Genomic DNA, 20618 nt, shown 5'->3' on the forward strand with positions numbered 1-20618 from the left:
TCTTCATCGGATGTTATGAGAATTTATTTAAATGAATCTTCCCATTGTTAATTGATCAATTTAATTTAATATAATGTGTTAAAGATGAAGTGTGAATATTTTATGTTAGGCATCATTTCTAATGAGTCAAGTGTAATTAGCTCTGAAACAGCTGCTTAAACTCCACGTTAATCAAATTTTGTGTAATGTTCCAACAAAATACAACATCTCCATAGCGTGAATTTTATCAAAGCGGTTTGGTAAGTATTGCAATCCTATTTGAGAGATCTCTCCTATATTTTTGTTCTAAAACAAAACCATGGTTGCCACTACACTGTCACATTAACTCCTTCCAAGTATTTTTGCATGAAGGGATCACAAGAGAACTTCTGATATCAGATAGTATTTTATGGGGCCCATAAGGGGATAGATATTTCTTGGTACTTCAGAACATTTATTACTAGGCTCCATGTGCAGAAATGAAATACTGTCTGAAGTACCAGCTCTGAGTTATCAATCTCCATTCGGATGCATTGAATTTGAATGATAAACGTGAGTGAAAAATCATTGCTAGCTCATAATTGGGAGTTTCTGTTTTTAATTCCTCAGCTGTACATGCAGAAAATCCAATCTCTAGGGAGAAGAAAAACATCAGTGTTGTGGTTCTGGACCCTGTTCCTACTGCCCTTGAAGTGAAGCTTGTACAAGTGACTGAGCAGATCCCATCCTGCATTCCATTTGATGTCGATCAAGCAAGTCCCCTTGAGAAAGTTTTCCTTGGAATTGACTACAGCTTTGAGGCCTTTGTTGCTATGGGGATTGATTTGAAATTCCTTTGGCACTTCAGTGATGACAACAGCACATACTCCTCAGACAGTTTACAGAATTGCACTGAATATCAGCAACTGGACTGTCTTTTGGATACAGTGGTAAGCCATTCTTAAAGTAAAAATTAGCCAGGCAACCCAGAAGTCATGGGTTAAAATTACGCAGAAAATAGGAGCATGAGTTGGCACAGTCAACCCCTTGAATTGGCTTTGCCATTCATTGTGATTGTGGCTGATCATCCAACTCAATACCCGGTCCCTGGTTTCTTCCAATTTCATTTGATCCCTTTAGCCCGAAGAACTACATCTAACTTCTCCTTGAAAACATAGTCTGTTTTGGCCTTAACCACTTTCTGTGGCTCACCACTCTCTGGGTGAAGAAAATTCTCTTTATATTAGTCCAAAATAGCTTACCTTGTAACTTTTAAACTGTGAATCCCTGGTTCTGGACTCCCTGGTCATCAGGAGCATCCTTCATGCATTTACCATGTCTAGGCCAGTTAGAATTATACAGGCTTGTATGAGATCACCCCTGATTCTTCTAACTAAAAAAAACATTTAATAAGAAGGCTAACTTCTAAAGAAGTTAAGTTTGGACAATAACTGGTCTTTGCATCTCTTTCTAAGCCTCAAGAACACACACAAGGGGCTGTTTATAGGTTTGTGAACAGTTTCCAGGTTTTTTTAAACAACAGGTTGAAATATGTAGCAATTTAATTCAAATCTAGTTGGCCTGTTATTTTAAGATGGTTATAAAAACATGTAATCGAATTAATGATTACTTACCTTTACCTCTTTGCGTTCATTGAATCCGAAAATAAACATTCTATCAGATCTGGCAGAATAAGACCAGTGCTATTAAAACCTAATGAACAATATTCTTCAACATTTGATCACATTATTATTTTTTTCAAGCAATATGGACATCACTGACTAGGTTGTTGTCTGTTGGCTATCCCTAATTACCCTGGAGAAAGTGTTAATAAGATGCCTTCTTGAATTGCTGCAATGTGCTGGAGGTGGACCCAAGATACTATTGGGAAGGGAGTTCCAGAATTTGACTCTGTTACACTGAAGGAACAGTGATATAGATCTGAGTCAGGATGGTGAGTGGCATGGAGAGGAACTTGGAGGTGGTGATATTCCCATGTATCTGCTGCCCTGGCCCCTAGAGTGATAGAGATCGTAGGTTTGGAAGCTACTGATGAGGAAATCTTGGTGAGTTACTGCAATAGATTCTGAAGATGGTACATACTGCTGCTACTGAGTGTTGGTGGTGATGGATAGTATGATTTGTCTTGAATGGGGTCTAGCTTCTTAAGTATTGTTGGAGCTGCACCCATCTAGGCAAGTAAGGTATATTACATCACAATTCTGTCTTCTGCTTTGTTGGTGATGGACAGGCTTTTTAGAGTCAAGAAGTAAGTTATACAGAATTCCTAGTCTTTGACCTACACTTTTAGCCACAGTATTTGTAGGGCTATTTCAGTTTGACTTTTGGTCAATTGTAAACCCCAGGATGTTGGTAAATTTAGCGATACCATTGAATGTTGAGTGGAGATTAGATTCCATTGGTTGGCACTTATGTAAGTCATCGAATCATGAAAATTTATGGGACAGAAAGAGGCCTCTCGACCCATTGTGTCTGTACCAGCTCTCAAAGGAGCTACCTGGTCCCACTCTTCAGCTCTTTCTCTGTAGCCCTCTAACTTCATCACTTTCAAATGTATATCCAGCTCTCTTTTGAAACGTCCTGTAGAATCCACCTTCATCACTCTCCGAGCAAATATTAGTGTAGTGCAACTAATGCTTGCTACTGCACCACCCAAGCCAGGATGTTGTTCAGATCCTGGTGCATTTGAACATTGACTCATTCAGTATCTGAGGAGTGGTGAATGGTGCTGATCATTGTTCAATCATCAGTGAGCACTCCCCCATCTGGTTAGATTAGATTCCCTACAGTTTGGAAACAGGCCCTTCGGCCCAACAAGTCCACACTGCCCTTTGGAGCATCCCACCCAGACCCATCCCCCTATAATCCACACACCCCTGAACACTACAAGCAATTTAGCATGGCTGATCCACCTAGTCTGCACATCTTTGGACTGTGGGAGGAAACCGGAGCACGCGGAGGAAACCCACAAAGACACGGGGAGAATGTGCAAACTCCGTACAGGCAGTTGCCCGAGGCTGGAATTGAACCTGAGTCCCTGGTGCTGTGAGGCTGCAGTGGTAACCACTGAGCCACTGTGCTGCCCATGATCTTGTAACGGAGTGAAGGTCATCGATGAAGCAGATGAAAATGGTTACATCCAAGACATTACCCTGAGGATCTCATGCAGTGATGCTGGAGGATTGAGGTAATTGATTTTCAACAACTACATCCACCTTCCTTTGTGCTTGGTGTGACCAGCCAGCAGAGAATTTTCCCTCATTCCCATTGACTCCAGTTTTGCCAGTCGTCTTTGATGCTACACTCAGTAAAATTCTGCCTTGATGTCAAGGGCAGTCACTCTTGCCTTATCTCTGGAGTTCAGCTCTTTAGGCCATGGCCAGGCCAACATTTAATGAGATCACTAGTTGATTGACCTAATCAAACTCAAAAGGAGGGCCTAGGCCTGAAACGTCAGCTTTTCTGCTCTTCTGATGCTACTTGGCCTGCTGTGTTCATCCAGCTCTATGCCTTGTTGTCTCAGATTCTCATGCATCTGCAGTTCCTACTATCTCTCAAACTGACCATAAATGTCCAGATTATTCCTTTGCAAGAGTTGCTTGATAGCACTGTTGACAATCCCTTCTCCCATTTATCAAAGCAGTGTTGACATTGCGGATAGTCCAAAACCATTTTAATTTGACGTGGAATGCAGTGTGTAATTCTGATCATAACTTACATTGTGGAATAATCAGCAACTGGACCAGAACATAGTTCTTTCCTAATGGTTCAAAAACTTACCTTGAACTAAAAAAAATCCAATAACTTAAATGAAGTAACATATAAATTACTTCCAATTGAATACTAGTGTGGTCCTTTGAGGTTTAAAACTATCCAGATTCCATCTTCGTGTTCCATTTGGGTAAATGCTTAATATCCCATGGAACTAATTGAATAAAAGTTACTCCTGGGATTCTGCCCAACAATCCTCCCTCTATCAATGCGACATAAAAAAAATGCACACTGATCAATGACCGTTGTTGGTCACATTGGCACAGAACACTTGTGTCTTTGTAGCATTACATTAAATTGCAATGATCACGTCGCAGAGGATGTTTATATAAAGAGGCATTTTTGAGACACTTTCATTAAATAAGTATCATAAAATTTAATAAAGTGCTTGGCCCCATTTTATGAGTAGATTTCATTTTTATTGAATTTTTCAGACGAAAATCAAGCCAGAGGAAAATAATTGCATACTACATTGCAGTTATGCTCACTGCTAACTGGTAATCTGCAACATACGCAGACTTTCCATACCCCTTTCTGTCAGTGCCCTTCTGATGCCTATACCACCAATGGTCCTTCCTCAACTATTTACCCATTCAGGTGCAAAAATTGCATCTCTGTTAGATAACATGGCCCAGGGCCCCAACATTTCATTCACTTGAGACATCAATTCACATGTTCTTCCCTCAGACTTAGAATCTTGAGCTACAATAGCATAGAAGGGGGCTGCTTGTTTCATTGAGTCCATGATTGTTGAGCACAATCTTTTTTAAATAGGAAGACCAAATGCTAATTAGATTTATGTTTCAATGAAGACCTTCACTCTGTGCCATTCTAATTCATGTGTGGCTTCTAGAATTGAAAGGATTGAGGTTAGTAAGGAGGAGGTGTTATCAATTCTAGAAGGTGTGAAGGTAGATAAATCCCTTGGGCTGGATGGGGTTTTTCCAAGGATTCTCTGGGAAGCTAGGGAGGATTGGCAGAGCCTTTGGCTTTGATCTTGGAGTCCTCATTGTCTACAGGTTTAGTACCAGAGGACTGGAGGATTGCAAATGTTGTGCCCTTGTTCAAGAAGTGCAGGAGGGATAACCCAGGTAATTATAGACATGTGAGCCTTTCGTCTTTTATAGGACAAGTTTTGGAAAGGATTATAAGAGATAGGATTTACAATCATCTAGCAAGCAACAATTTGATTGGAGATAGTCAACATGGATTTGTCAAGGGCAAGTCGTGTCTTACAAACCTCATTGAGTTTTTTGAGAAGGTGACCAAGCATGTGGATGAAGGTAGGGCAGTTGACGTGGTTTATATGGACTTCAGTAAAGCTTTTGATAAGGTTCCACATGGTAGGCTATTGGAGAAAATACAGAGACATGGGATTGAGGGAGATTTAGCAGTTTGGATTAGAAACTGACTTTCTGTAAGAAGGCAACGAGTGGTGGTTGACGGAAAATATTCAGCCTGGAGTCCAGTTACTAGTGGTGTGCCTCAAGGATCTGTTTTGGGACCACTGCTGTTTGTCATTTTTATAAATGGCTTAGACGCAGGCATAGGTGGATGGGTTAGTAAGTTTGCAGATGACACTAAAGTCAGTGGAGTGGTGAACAGTGTGGAAGAATGTTGCAGGTTGCAGGGAGACTTGGATAAACTGCAGAATTGGGCTGAAAGGTGGCACATGGAGTTCAATGCGGATAAATGTGAGCTGATTCACTTTGGGAAGAATAATAGGAAGGCAGAATACTGGGTCAATGGAAAGATTCTTGGTAGTGTGGATGTGCAGAGGGATCTTGGTGTCCATGTACATAGATCCCTGAAGGTTGCCACCCAGGTTGATAGTGCTGTTAAGAAGGCTTACAGTGTGTTAGGTTTTATTGGTAGAGGGACTGAGTTCTGGAGCCGTGATGTCGTGCTGCAACTGTCAAAATGCTAGTGCAGCCTCATTTGGAATATTGAGTGCAGTTCTGGTCGCCCCATTACAGGAAGGATGTGGAAACATTGGAAAAGGTGTCGAGGAGATTTACCAGGATGTTGCCTGGTCTGGAGCGAAGGCCTTACGAAGAAAGGCTGAGGGACTTGGGTCTGTTCTCATAGGAAAGAAGAAGGCTAAGAGGGAATTTAATAGAGACATTCAGGATGTTCAGAGGATTAGATAGGGTGGACAGTGAGAGTCTTTTTCCGAGTATGATGACGTCAGCTTGCACGGGGGGCATAGCTGCAAATTGAGGGGTAATGGATTTAAGACTGATATCAGAGGCAGGTTCTTTACTCAGAGAGTGGTAAGGGCGTGGATCGCCCTGACTGCCAATGTAGTTAACTCAGCCACATTAGGGGCATTTAAACAGTCCTTGGATAAGCATATGGATGATGATGGGATAGTGTAGGGGGATGGGCTTATATTAGTTCACAGGCCGATGCAACATTGAGGGCTGAAGGGCCTGTTCTGCGCTGTATTGTTCTATGTTCTGTGCTCAAGTAGAGTCAGGGTGAGCTGCCATGATGGTGAGGGAAGATCAGACACCTCCTGGGAAGTGGTGTAGATCAGAAGTCTTGTGTTAGGGAGTGGGGCTAGTTCGGAGCCTCTGACGCTGCTGGGGTGATTATCACCTAATGATTGGAGGTGATGGGAATAGGGGTTGGCATGGAGGCCTTCTGGAGTTAATTAAGGCCCCAGGGAGTAGATTGTTGTGAAGGATGCCCAATTGCAGAGACTTTATAGGTAAACACGGATCCAGGAGATAGGCGTGGAAAAACTTACCTCCTGGATCCACCAAGTTTCTCACCTCTTTGGAGTTTCAGTATAAAGAAATCTGCCAGGCTGTCATTGAGATTTTCAACTGTAAGAGTGGGCCATGCAATCTTGTTATCATGTATAAAATTAAATCACATTACCTGGGAACAGGTTAGTCAACTGCCCAGCTTCAGGCCTAACTCAAAGCTGGGTGTGGTTGAATTGGAGGCAAATTTTGTGCCAGGAATTATATTTTTCAGATGTTGAACAGTTTTCATCTGACCCAAATCTGTCCTTGTTTTAGGATAAATTTTCAACCTGTTAATTGTCTCCCTCAACACTAATTCTGCATGAATTGCAAAGTGCTTTCCAACATTTTCTCTCATTGTTTCAGATTTACGGCATTGGGTGATTCCTTTTTTTAACAAAACAAGTTAGAGTATTTCCTTTGTAATGTGCCATTTAACAAAACAAGTGAATACAAACTGTATGACTTAATTTAAAATAAACTGTATAATGTTTTCAACAAAATGGATTCTATAAATTGCAGCAAAAATAATTATTTTACTCCCTTCTGTTTCCAAAGTATAAGATTTAGTCCCTGTGGTCCAATTGGTTGATTTGCTGGACAGCAGTGGCCAATTGAACTTTATCACTTGGGTGGACTTTGCATTTTTCCAGTGCGACATATTATTGTCAGTCACATAAGGTAACATTATGGAGATTATCAGCAAATAAATTCTGATGAGACTTGGACAGGTTTTTCATTCTTGCTGGCTTAGCCTGAGACATTCAGAAAGGCTGCTTCTCTTCTCCCGTTGGTTCTCATTTGTACTGAACAGCTGCTTTTTGCATGATATAAGACTGCTGCATTCTTTTCAAAGCAGATTTCATGCCGCAGATGTGAGTGAAGATGTTAGGTTTGTGATAAGTGTTGACTTTGGCTTTCTCACAGTTTTAGGTTGCCCATTAGTGGAAATCCAAAAATTCCTGTGGAACTTTCAAAACAGGGGAAAAAAAACTGAAAGAATTGTGGATGATTGAAATCAGAAACAAAAGCAGGAGTTACTAGAAAAACTCAATAAGCCTGGCAGCATTCGTGGAGAGAAATCAGAGTTTACGTTTCAGGTCCAGACCTACAGAGTTTTTTCAGCAATTTCTGTTTTTGCTTCAGAATAGGGATTGTGTTTTGTTAGGGCAAGAATTGATGATAACAATATTCCTTTTTAATGGATGAATTTTATCCTTGGTGTCCTCTGGCAACTAATGAAATCAAAATTGGTCAGATTCTGTCAAGGATGTTTAATCCAATCTACTGTTACGGTGTAACGGTCTTGAAGAACACTTTTGCTGAAATGTTTTCAGGACTTGGTATCTGTATCTAAAATTAGATGCAGAGGTAAAACGCCCCCATTTGTGAGCTATAGTGTTTTCTGCCACAACCTCAGAAGTGCTGCGTTGCATTTAGATGCTAGAAATCAACCAGGTGCATGGCTGTGTCTTAAATGAGATTACTAGTTTAGATAGCAGTTTTATGGAGTAGGATATCAGCCCATATTATCTGTACACAGAATTAATGTAGTAGTTGAGGACTACATGAAGAAAGCAAGCTGCAACAATACATTGGGAACTACTATCATGGAACTTGTAAAATAACTTTACATTGTAAGCTCCTGATTTCATGTTCTATTTTTGTGTAAATAACATTAAGAACCAATTTTTCTATGACAGATAAATATTTTATTGGGACACTTTTGACTTGCTAAAATATTTCAGTACAGAAGGATGTCATTTGATCAAGTCTGTGGTGCCTCTTTAAAAGAGCTGTCAAATTTATTACACATTCCTACTTTTTGCACATAAACTTAGAATTTTCTTTTCCTTTAAAAATACACAATCAATATTTTTGGAAGTGACTATTTCATCTACCTCAAGCACCCTTTAAGGTAATGCATTCCATGCCTTATGAGTATTCCTTTTTCTTATCTTGATTAAATGCAAGGAAAAATGAAGGAGCAACTCTGAATCCTAGTTTAGTCAACATCCCACAACTCAACAGGCCATGGAATTTTGAGAGGCAAGTAGTATTGCACTTCTTGAGGGCCTCAAGTAAAGATATGCAATTCACCTCTGAATCGTATGAACAGCAGAGCTGCTTAGGGGCAAATCTGTGGGCATTGTACTTGTCTAATAGCATTGCCATTATTGAAGATGTAATAGGTGTCAAAAAAAACAGGTTAGAGTTGTGAAATGTTCCTGAAACTACGCCAGTTAGAGACTTGTAAGCTATACTGAGAACAGGTTCTTTGCAAAGGCTGAAAAAGCTGACATGGTAAACCGCACAAGAGGTATTGCAGTAATGTGCATTTTACTTATCTGAGAGGCTTGATATATGAAAATTCTGCTGTTCTGACGAATTTGTTCCATGCATTTATGTTTCTCCCTCATTGCACTAGGACAGAATGTTCAGTTTTATGTCACATCAGTTCAAGCTATCGCTGCTAAGGTCTGTTAATCTCATTGCTTAGCTAACAAAAACATGTCAAGTTAATATTCATGTTTCATTGGTAAACAAACAGAAACCATCATCAGATGGTTAACTTACGAAGTATCAAACTGAGGGTCCCAAAACATATTTGTAGAACAATGGTAATGATTCATAAACTTAGTCTAGTGGTAGGTAATAAATGTATTCTTGTGTATTCATTTTGGACACAGAATCATACATTTCACCATGAAGGTGTCTACCAAGTGACTGTCAATGTATCAAATGTCTACGACTGGATACAGAAAACAATCAGTGTGGTAAGTATTTCTAAAAATCATGCCTTTTGTTTTAACCCAATCCTGAACAGGGTGCCTGTACCACTGGGTAGAGCTATCAGGAAGCCAACAAGCCCCATAGAGTCAATTAAAGTCTGCTTGGCCTCTAAAGATAATATGTGGGGTTGCAGTTCTCTGCAGTCAGTATCTGCTGGCAGTTAAAAGTTGGACTTAGGTGTTTTTAGAAAAGAAATCAAAATTGAGAGCTGAGTCACAATTCTCTAAAATGCTATTACAAATGGGATAAAGAGAGGTTTGGGTGGAATTGGAGCTTGTTGCTATTAGATAATTTGTTCTCAAATATTTTTGTCAGTGGACACTTAAGCAGGACAGAAAATTTCTACACCACTGACCAGTCCTACCAGATCTGCTTTCACTTATTACCATGAAATCATCATTAGAATTAATGGGAAGATGTATCTGACTCCACTACCATGACCAGCAGCGCATTGCACTCAGCCACCACTCTCCGTGTAAAGAACCTACCTCTCCCCTCTACCTATCTCCAATCACCTTAAAATTATGTCCCCTCGTAATTGTCATTTCGACCCTGGGATAAAGGTCTCCGACTATCCACTCTATCTATGCCTCTCATCATCTTGTAAACCTCTATCAAGTCACCTTTCATCCTTCTTCACTCCAATGAAAAAAGACCTAGCTCCGTCAGCCTTTCTTCATAAGTCCTGCCCTCCAGTCCAGGCAGCATCCTGGTAAATTTCCGCTGCACCCTCTCTAAAGCTTCCACATCCTTCCGATAATGAGGCGACCAGAACTGAACACATTATTCCAAGTGTGCTCTAACCAGGGTTTTCTAGAGCTGCAGCATAACCTCACAGCTCTGAAACTCAATTCCCCTGCCAATGAAAGCCAACATACCATATGCCTTCTTAACAACCCTATCAACTTGGGTGGCAACTGTGAGGGATCTATGGACCGGACCCGAGGATCCCTCTGTTCCTCCACACTGCCAAGGATCCTGCCATTAACCCTGTATTCTGCATTCAAATTCAACCTTCCAAAAATAATCACTTTACACTTTTCTGGGTTGAATTCCAGTTGCTATTTCTTTGCCCAGCTCTTCATCCTGTCAATGTCCTATTGCAGCCTACAACAGCCCTCCACACTATCCATAACTCTACCAACCTTTGTGCCATCAGCAAACTTACTAACTCAACCCTCTACTAACTCATCTGAGTCATTTATAAAGATCACAAAGAGCAGGGGTCCCAGAACACATCCCTGTGGAACACCACTGTTCACCGAGCTCCAGGCTGAATACATTCCGTCTTCTACCACCCTGTCTTCTGTTGGACAGCCAATTCTGTATCCAGACAGCCAAATTTCCCTGAATCCAATGCCTCCTTACTTTCTCAATGAGGCTACAATGGGGAACCTTATCGAATGCCTTGCTAAAATCCATATACACCACATCCACTGCTCTAACTTCATCAGTGTATGCTGACTATTTCTTACCAAGTTATGCTTTTCCAAATAATCATAAATACTGTCCCTCAGAATCCACTCCAATAATTAGAGATTATTAAAATTTACTTAAATTCCCTCTAATCTGCACATCTGATCAATCTATAGATATCTTCCTTTAACCTCAGACTTTCTTACTTCCTGTCAACCACCTGGCCAGTCTTTGTGTCATCTGCAAACACAATTATCACACCCAAATTTTGTTTTATTTTGTTCATATATATCACGAGCAACAAGTGATCCAGCGCCGATTCCTGTAGTATGCCACTGGATACCTGTCTCCAGTCATACAAACAGCCTTGTTCACTACGCTCAGTATCCGACCACTAATCTAAGCCAATTTACTAAATTATCCTGGGTCCAATGGGTGTTTACCTTATTTATCAGTCTCCCAAGGTGGGACCTGATCACATACTATTCTGAAATCCATATGAACTAAATCAACTGCACTACCGCATTGACACACCTGGTCATCTTGTTGAAAGTTTCATCAGAGATAGTAGGACCTGCAGATTCTGGAGCATCCGAGATAACAAAGAGTAGAGTTGGATAAACAGGCCAAGCAGCAACTTAGGAGCACAAAAGCTGACGTTTCGGGCCTAGACCCTTCATCAGAGTTTTATCAAGGTTATCAAGTTTTCATCAGTTTTATCAAATTGTTTTGGCATGCCTCCCTCTGCCAAAGCCATGCTGACTATCCCTGATCAGCCCTTGCTTCTCCAAATGGAAATTAATTCTCTCCTTCAGAATTTTCCTCAATATTTTCCCTCCCATTAATTTAAGACTCACTGGGCTGTACTTCTCTGGTTTATCTCTACCACCCTTCTTGTAAAGTAGAACCACATTAACTGTTCTCCAATCTCTAGCACCTCCCTTGTGAATAGAGAGGAAACAGAAATTTGCATCAGAACTCCTGGAATTTCTTCCTCATCCTCCACGCAACCGGCGATTCAGCTCATTTGGGTGTGGAGATTTGTCCTCTTTTAAGGCTTCCAACATTTCCAATACCTCCTTTCTCTCCATGTCAAACTGTTCAAGAGACTCTTAGCCCCTCTTTGAGAACCATGTATCTACATCATATTTTTTCAAAGTGAAGACAGATATACTCATTAAGACCCTACCAATGACTCTGGCTCCACATGCAGATTGCCTCCTTGTCCCAAATGGCTCTTACCTCTGACACTTCCGCCATCTACAATCTGACCCCACCACCCAAGACATTTTTCCTTCCCCATCCTTGTCTGCCTTTCGGAGAGACCACTCTCTCCATGACTCCCTTGTTCGCTCCACACTCCCCTCCAACCCCACCACACCCGGCACCTTCCCCTGAAACCGCAGGAAGTGCTACACTTGCCCCCACACCTCCTCCCTCACCCCCATCCCAGGCCCCAAGATGACTTTCCATATTCAGCAGAGGTTCACCTGCACATCTGCCAATGTGGTATCCTGTATCCATTGTACCCGGTGTGGCTTTCTCTACACTGGGGAAACCAAGCGGAGGCTTGGGGACCGCTTTGCAGAACACCTCCGCTCGGTTCGCAATAAACAACTGCACCTCCCAGTCGCGAACCATTTTAACTCCCCCTCCCATTCTTTAGACGACATGCCCATCGTGGGCCTCCTGCAGTGCCACAATGATGCCACCCGAAGGTTGCAGGAACAGCAACTCATATTCTGCTTGGGAACCCTGCAGCCCGATGGTATCAATGTGGACTTCACCAGCTTCAAAATCTCCCCTCCCCCCACTGCACCACACAACCAGCCCAGCTCTTCCCCTCCCCCCACTGCATCCCAAAACCAGTCCAACCTGTCTCTGCCTCCCTAACCTGTTCTTCCTCTCATCCATCCCTTCCTCCCACCTCAAGCTGCACCTCCATTTCCTACCTACTAACCTCATCCCACCTCCTTGACCTGCCCGTCTTCCCTGGACTGACCTATCCCCTCCCTACCTCCCCACCTATACTCTCCTCTCCACCTATCCTCTTTTCTCTCCATCTTTGGTCCGCCTCCCCCTCTCTCCCTATTTATTTCAGAACCCTCACCCCATCCCCCTCTCTGATGAAGGGTCTAGGCCCGAAACGTCAGCTTTTGTGCTCCTGAGATGCTGCTTGACCTGCTGTGTTCATCCAGCCTCACACTTTATTATCTTGGGATTCTCCAGCATCTGCAGTTCCCATTATCTCTGGCTCTTACCCTTTTCCTTATTATCCTTTTCCCCTTGATACACTGATGGAATATCTTGGGATTCTCACTAATCCTGCCTGCCAGTGTTTTGCCATGCCCCACTTTGCTCTCCTAATTAATATCTTAAGATTCCCTGTGCGTTCTGAGGCCTTTATTGATTTGCTCCCTTTATTCGTATAAAAGCCTCTTTTTGCCTTTGGGCCTCTTGCTCCTACATTTCACCTAAAAGGGAACATGTTGAGTTCATGCTCTCAACAATCCCATTCTCCTCCTCCTCATCCTCACCTCCCCTCGCCTCCCCCCTAACAACCCCCAACACTGCTAGAGATTTACCCAGAAGTAGCTGTTCCCGGTCTACTTTTGGCAACATTCAGCTTATTTTCATAAAATTCACCTTCCTCCAATCTAAACTCTCTTAAATCCAACATGAAAACCAAAAGAACTGTGGATGCTGTGAATTAGAATTATAAACAGAAATTGTTGGAAATGCTCAGCAGGTCTGGCAGTAACTGTGAACAGTAATCAGAGTTCATGTTTTGGGTCTGGTGACCATTCTTTTGACCCTTTTAAATGCGTTTTGTTGCAGACCAACTTTTCCTTTTCCAGAACAAACTTAAAACATATGATGGTGTGGCCACTATCACTATAATGTTCTCCTCTTGCTACTTCCAATAGATATTTGATTTTATTCCCCAAAATTACACCATCCTTGTTGGACCTTTTTCATGTTGATATAAAAAGCTCTCCTGAATACATTTCAAGAAATCTGTCCCATTTAAAATGTTTACGTTATGACTATCTGTATTAACATTGAAGAAGATAACACCACTGTTGTTTTACTACGGTTTAGCAAATTGTCTACATATCTGCTGGCAGCCTGTTCATTGGCCTATAAAACAATCTCAGCAGTGTAACCATCCCATTTTATACTTACGCTGTACTCACAATGCTTCATTTGAACACCCTTCGAAGATATTGTCCTCCTCACAGCAGTATCTAACTCCTTAATTAATAATGCAATGCTACAGGACAAGCAGTATCAGACAAATTTTCTGAAGAAGGGTCTGGACCGGAAATGTCAAGCTTTCCTGCTCCTCAGATGCTTCTTGTCCTGCTGTGTTCATCTAGCTTCGCACTGTGTTATCTCAGATTGTCCAGCACCGGCAGTTCCTACTATCAATGCAACATTGCATTCTCTTTTGCGCCTTCCCCATCTTGCCTGAAGATCCTGCCTTCCTGAGTGTTGAGTTGCTTGTTGTGCATCTCCTGCAGTCATGTCTCTGTGAGGACAACAACATTGCAATTCCATGTGCCGTCCCAAGCCTTTAACTCATCCCTCATACCCATGACACTCCTTGCATTAAAGTTGAGCCATCCACCTGACCTTACACCATGGACGCTCAACATCGTCGAACGCTCTCTGCTTTGGTTTCTTTGCTAAAGTATGCTTTCTGTCCACTCCCTACTGAACTAGTTAAAATTTCCCCCACCTGCTGTAGCAAACCTACCCATAAGGATGTTGGTCAGGTTCAGGTGCAAACGATCCCAGAAATGGTCATGTGCAATTGGGGAAAAATGCTTGCAAGGATTGGGAACAGGGTTAATGGAGTGAAAACCAACTGTAGGAATAAAACAGCCATTTTCACTTTGGCAAGCTCTGACAAGTGGAGTGCCATAAGGATCAATGGCTAGGCCTCAGTTGTTCACATCCTATCAGCTGGATGTGGGGATTAAAAGTAATATTTCTAAGTTTGTAGGTAATACAGTAGTGGGTGCAGGTACTACAGGAAGATTCAGAGATGTTTCATGGGAATTTGGAGAGGCTGAGCTGATTGAATATGATGAGGAACAATATGAGATAGGGATAGACTGAGAAGTATTCACACTTGCAGGGAATTGGGTGTCCTTGTTCACAAGTCATTAAAAGTTACCATACAAATACAGAAAGCAATTGAGAAAGCAAATGGTATGTCAGCTTTTATTGTGTAAATATTTGAGTATATATAAATGATTTGGATGAGAATATAGAATGTTAATAAGTTTATGGACAGCACCAAGATTGGTAAAGGCGTTTTTCTAAGACCACAAAGGGATCTTGATCAAATGTGTCAATGGGCTGAAAAATACCAGATGAAGTTCTGTCTGGATAAGTATGAGGTATTGTGTTTATTGGTACAACAAACGAGAGTCGGGCTTATACAATTAATGGTAGGGCCTTGGGTAGCGTTGCAGAACAGAGGGACCTCGGGGTTCAGGTACTTAATCCTTCAAACTTTTTGGCCAATATAGACAGGGTGGTTAAAAAGGTGCTTGGTATACTTGCCCTTCATTGCTCAGTCTTTTGAGTGTAAGAGTTGTGTACTCATGTTGAGGTTGTACAAAACATTGGTGAAACCTCTTCTGGGATACTGTGTCCAGTGCTGGTTGCGCAGTTATAGGAATGATATTATTGTGTTGAAGAGGATTCAGAAGAGATTTACCAGGATGTTGCCCAGTATGGAAGGTATGACCTGTAAAGAAAGGCTGGGAGTTTTTAACTGGAGCCTAGGAGGTCGAGAGGTGACCTTATAGAAGTTTATAAATCAATGATGGGTATAGATAGAGTTAATGGTAATTGTCTTTTCCCTAGGATGTGAGATTTCAAGATGAGGGGCAAGTACATTAATAGGAGAGGTTTGGAGGGATGTGGGACTAGCTTAGTTTGGGATTACAGTCAGAATAGACCGGTTGAACCAAAGGGTCTGTTTCCATGCTGTATGACTCTCTGACTGTATGACTGTATGTCTTAATGTAATTATATAGTACCTTGGTGAGACTATCCGTGGAATGTTGTTTGCAGCTGGGGTCTCCATATCTATGGCAGGATGTACTTGTTACAGATTTACCAGATTAATTCCTGGGATAAAGGGCCGGTCCTATAAGGAAAGTTTAAACAGACTGAGCTTATATTTTATGGAGTTTAGAAGAAAGAGAGTGATGTAATTCAAACAGAGATTCTTACAGGAAAGATGGAGAAAGGAACGAGGGCACACAGCCTGTGAATGAGGGCAGGCCATTTAAGTCAATCAGGATGAATTTCTTCCTAAGGTTGGTGAATATTTTCAAATTCTGTGTCACTGAAGGCTCATTGACTGACATAGTGGACTCAAAAGTCTGAATACCCGGCTCCTATTGTTAATTTTTATGGTCTTCTGACATTTTCCCTTGGGAATTTTGGATAGAAGGTAGTTATATGTATATTTTCAGATGACATAATAACATAAAAAGTAGTTATCTGACAATAAGCTGGCCTGTTAACATACTGGCAAATATTTTTTCTCTAGGCTGTGGTAAGGGAATCACTCTCCAGTTTGACATTTCACTCAAAAAGTGGCTACCATGTTGCTGTTGGTGAGAACATAACGTTGGAAATGGAATTATTCACCACGATACGTCAATTATTAGCCTTTGAGATCACATTTGAACCTGGAATGACTCATCGTCACATGTTGGGTGACCATTCACCAGCATTTGAGAGCCGTTCACACATCGAACTTATGGAAGACTATGGCTTACGGAATTGTACTTTGCGCATACAAATCTTCCACATGTACAGCTTTATTGGTGGCTTTAATGTTTCAGTCGGCCTGTATTATGGATTGGGTGTGCTCAATGCAACACTGACAGAGCTCATTCAGGTCTATGATTCCATAAACAAAATTTACCTGCTTTTTTGGGATAGAATAGTTCCTTCAAGAGTAAACTTGACTTTTAGGGTTGCAAGTGAAGTTAATAAAACTGGGTCACAATGTGTTTGGACTATTCAAAATGGCAACAGCACTTTAAGTACAAGAAGAACTGCTGACTGGAATTTCCGGTATTTATTTGAAAGAGCTGGAATCTATGATTTACAAGTGACAATGTCTAATCCAATCAGCAGTGCCTCATTTAGGACCACCATTGAAGTCCAGGATGCAATCCAAGGCCTCTCTCTGTTCAGCTCTAGTCCCAGATATCTACCAACTGATTCCACAGTCATTCTTCATGCTCGTGTACTCAGCGGAACTAACATCACATATATATGGACATTTTCTTCAAATTCAACAGGTGTGCAAGCAGATACACCTCAAATGGTGCATACGTATACGAAGCCAGGAGTCTACTTAGCCAGTGTAACAGCAAGAAACAATTTAAATGAACTAACAGCAAATGCAATAAGATTTACAGTACAAGATCTCGTGGGGGATATAACGACAAGCATTCCCAATATAATCACAGTTAATCAAACGATAATCATCTCGACTTCTGTAACGTCTGGCACGGACCTGACTGTTGAAGTGCTGGTGAATGATTCTACACTGTTCAACACCAGTAGTTATGTGGCAGACAATCCACTGGATCTGCCTTTTGTCTTCAGCCAAACAGGGGAATTGCAGCTGTTGCTTCGAGTTGCAAACTTGATCTCTTCTCACAATGTTTCAGCAACAGCATTGGTGGTTAAAGAAATTCATGTTGTCTTCATAGAAATACAACAACAACCAATTGTTGGTGAAGATGTCATTCTTACGGCAAAAGTTAATGGTAAGTCTTTATTAATATTTTTTATTATGAAAATTTAGGGATGAGGAGGAATTTCTTCAGCCAGAGAGTGGTGAATCTGTAGAATCCATTGCTGCCGAAGGCTGTGGAGGTCAAGTCACTGAGCGTATTTAATATGGAGACAGGTTCTTGATTAATAAGGGAATCTAAGGTTGCAGGCAGAAAGCAGGAGAATGGGGTTTGAGACATCTCCCATGATCAAATGGCAGACTCGACTTGATGGGCCAAATAGCCTTGTTGTGCACATGTATCTTATGGTCTTCTGGTCTAATTGTTCAATACTGGACCAAGAGTAACACATAATTAGGAATCTAACAGTTCTCTTTTTGATCTTCCTCGTCCTGTAACTCCTGGGGTTTATTGTCATGCATAAACAAGTAGAAAATCTGTCATTTGAAGTGAGTAAACACCAACAAAAATATTATTGTGTGTAAAAAGCCTCAACTGTGGAGATGTTCTTAATTCAGTTTTTTGTCATGTTTTGTAACTTTTTAAATTTGGTTACTCACTATGCTAACAAAATATTACTTGAATTATATTTTTCCTCCAGTATGCTTTTATTAACTGAAGCCTTATTTGAGTGAAATGCACAGAATATGATTTTGAAATATTCGATAGAAAGCATTGTAATTCGTGTTCACCAAAATGAATTTATTTAAATAGGTTTCCTACTGAAAATTTAGCCTGAGCTCATCAATCATAGTGTCCTTATTTTAGAAATTACCAATAGATTGAAAATAAGCAATATATGGCTAGAACAAAAATATTGGTGAGATAGACTTTGTATTTTTAATGTGAATGCGTTATGACAATTTGTTTTCTGCATTCATTTTTAGAATACCTATGGAAAAATAGAGCATACATATACAAATGGACTCTGTTTCATAATCAGACAATAACAACTGGTAGTCCTGTCGCATTGTACAGCTGCAGAAAAGCTGGACTTCACCAGGTCTCTTTGTCGGTTTCTAATCTAGCATCTGAGACTTCAAGTGAACTTTTTTTGAATGTTTCCAAACTGGGTAGTGGACCGAGACTCTCTCATTTGCCAAACATGGCAGTTGGAAAACCTGTCATCTTTACATTTAAGGTAATGTTTCTCATGACTTCAGAAATACTTTATTTTCAATTGAAAATGCATTATGATCTAAGACCCCTCAGTGTTCCTGCATTGCAGGTGAGCGAAGTAGTTTGCTTGTGATCAACCCGTTTTAGATTGCAAATTTTTAAAATTTTGCTGAGAAGCTAAGATATAAGCAATTTTATGTGGTCTGTGAATACTTTTGCCAAATGTCCATTCCAGGTCATTTCATAACCAATAGCAAAGTTTGAGAGTCACATGTTTAGTTCCACTGCCTTTCACGACCTTCTGATTGTCATTAAATAAAGCCGTTTTCTCAAAAAGAGCAAAGACGAAAGCAGTAGTTCTAAAGAAGGGTCACTGGACTCGAAACGTTAGCTGTGCTTTCACTCCACAGATGCTGCCAGACCTACTGGGTTTCTACAGCAATTTCTGGTTATGTTTCAGATTTTTAGCATCTGCAGTTCTTTATTTTTATTAAATCTGTTTTCTTCCACATCTCAACTACTGTGGTATTCAAGACATGTGTAACATGTTTTTAAAAATTAAAAAGTACAATATAAAAATGATATATTGTACATTTTAATGGCTTTACTTTTGGGCCATTTACCATTGCACGTGGCAAATTAAACTGTTGGCAGAATTTGCAGATTCTTGTTTTTCATCATTCATTGAATGTTGGTGTCACTGCCTTTGCTAGCATTTATTGCCCATCCCTATTTACCTAGAGGCCAGTTAAGAGTCAGCCACATTGTTGTTGACTTATGCCACATGTAGACCAGCCTTTTTTTGAGTATTGCAGATTTCCTTCTCTAAAGGACACCAATGAACCAAATGGGATTTTACAGCAATGAACTGTGGTTACATGATCACTATTAGGCTAACTTTTTATTCCACATTTTCTTGTTAGTACTGAATTTAAATTTCGCCACGTCCCCAGAGCATCATTTGGGGGTTCTGGATTATGAGTCCAGTGATATTACTATTGTGTCCCCATCTCCCCTCAGTGGTGGGGTTTCCTGCTGCCACATCCCCAGGCCCAATCAACGCTTGGAGGAGAATTAATTGCCTGGAGGCAGGGATCCTAACCTTCATTTGAGCAGAAATCCTGCCTCAGAGCTGCTGGATGATCTGATTGCCAAATACTTTAAAAATCCCAGCTGTGTGACTGCCAGCTGTGGCCAGGATTGGAGCCACAAACAGCCTCTAGATCCCTGAATTGCAATACTAGGTAAACGCAGGTTTTCTCAAAGTGGGGGAGGAGAGTTGAACATAGAATGTGAAACATAGAACACGAAACATGAAACAGTATGGTATAGTGCAGTGCAGGAAGAGGCCCTCTGGCCCTGTTTTGCTGACTGTGATGCCATGTTAAAGCAATTCCATCTACCTGCGCATGGTCTGTGCCTGATGATTTATTGGTCTAAATGCTACTTACATGTTGCTGTTGTATCTGATTCTGTCACCTTCCCTGGCAGTTCGTTTCAAGCACCTACTGCCCTCTGTGTAAAAAAAAACTCGCCTCTCACATGTCCTCCAAACTTTCCCCCGCTCATCTGAAATCTGTGCCCCCTCATATCTGGCATTTCCATCCTTGGAAAAAGACTCTTGACTATCCAGTCTAACCAGGCCTTTAATAATTTTATATGCTTCTCTCAGGTTCCCCTCAACCTCTGATGTTCTCGCAAAAATCATCCACGTTTGTCCAACCTCTCCTTGTAGTGAGCAAACATCCTGGTAAACCTCTTTCTCACTCTCTTCAAAGCCTCCAGAACCTTCCAATAGCATGGCAACCAGACTGCGCACAATATTCCAAAAGTGATCTGACTACAGTTTTATATAGCTACAAAGTGACTTGGCAGCTTTTATATTCAATGTCTGACTGATGAAGGCAAGTTTTGAGGATCGGAGAAGGAAAGGTTTTGGGAGCACCTGGCCAGGGGAGACATTGGGCAGGGGATGCCTGATCTAGACAGGCTCTTGTTGGAGTCGTGT

The 20618-nt window shown here is 41.2% G+C and overlaps 1 protein-coding gene across 1 annotated transcript in view; it reads left to right on the plus strand.

The window, feature by feature from the left end:
* LOC125465716 (polycystin-1-like protein 1) overlaps positions 1-20618 on the plus strand; it is a 282365-nt gene that overhangs the window by 69978 nt on the left and 191769 nt on the right. Inside the window, exons 6-9 of the mRNA XM_048559472.2 lie at positions 589-908; positions 9194-9280; positions 16288-17524; positions 18379-18632. Of these exons, the coding sequence (XP_048415429.2) occupies positions 589-908; positions 9194-9280; positions 16288-17524; positions 18379-18632 (1898 nt within the window). The remainder of the gene's footprint in view (positions 1-588; positions 909-9193; positions 9281-16287; positions 17525-18378; positions 18633-20618) is intronic.

This window comes from Stegostoma tigrinum, chromosome 2, assembly GCF_030684315.1.
Source record: "Stegostoma tigrinum isolate sSteTig4 chromosome 2, sSteTig4.hap1, whole genome shotgun sequence".
Classification (NCBI taxonomy): domain Eukaryota; kingdom Metazoa; phylum Chordata; class Chondrichthyes; order Orectolobiformes; family Stegostomatidae; genus Stegostoma; species Stegostoma tigrinum.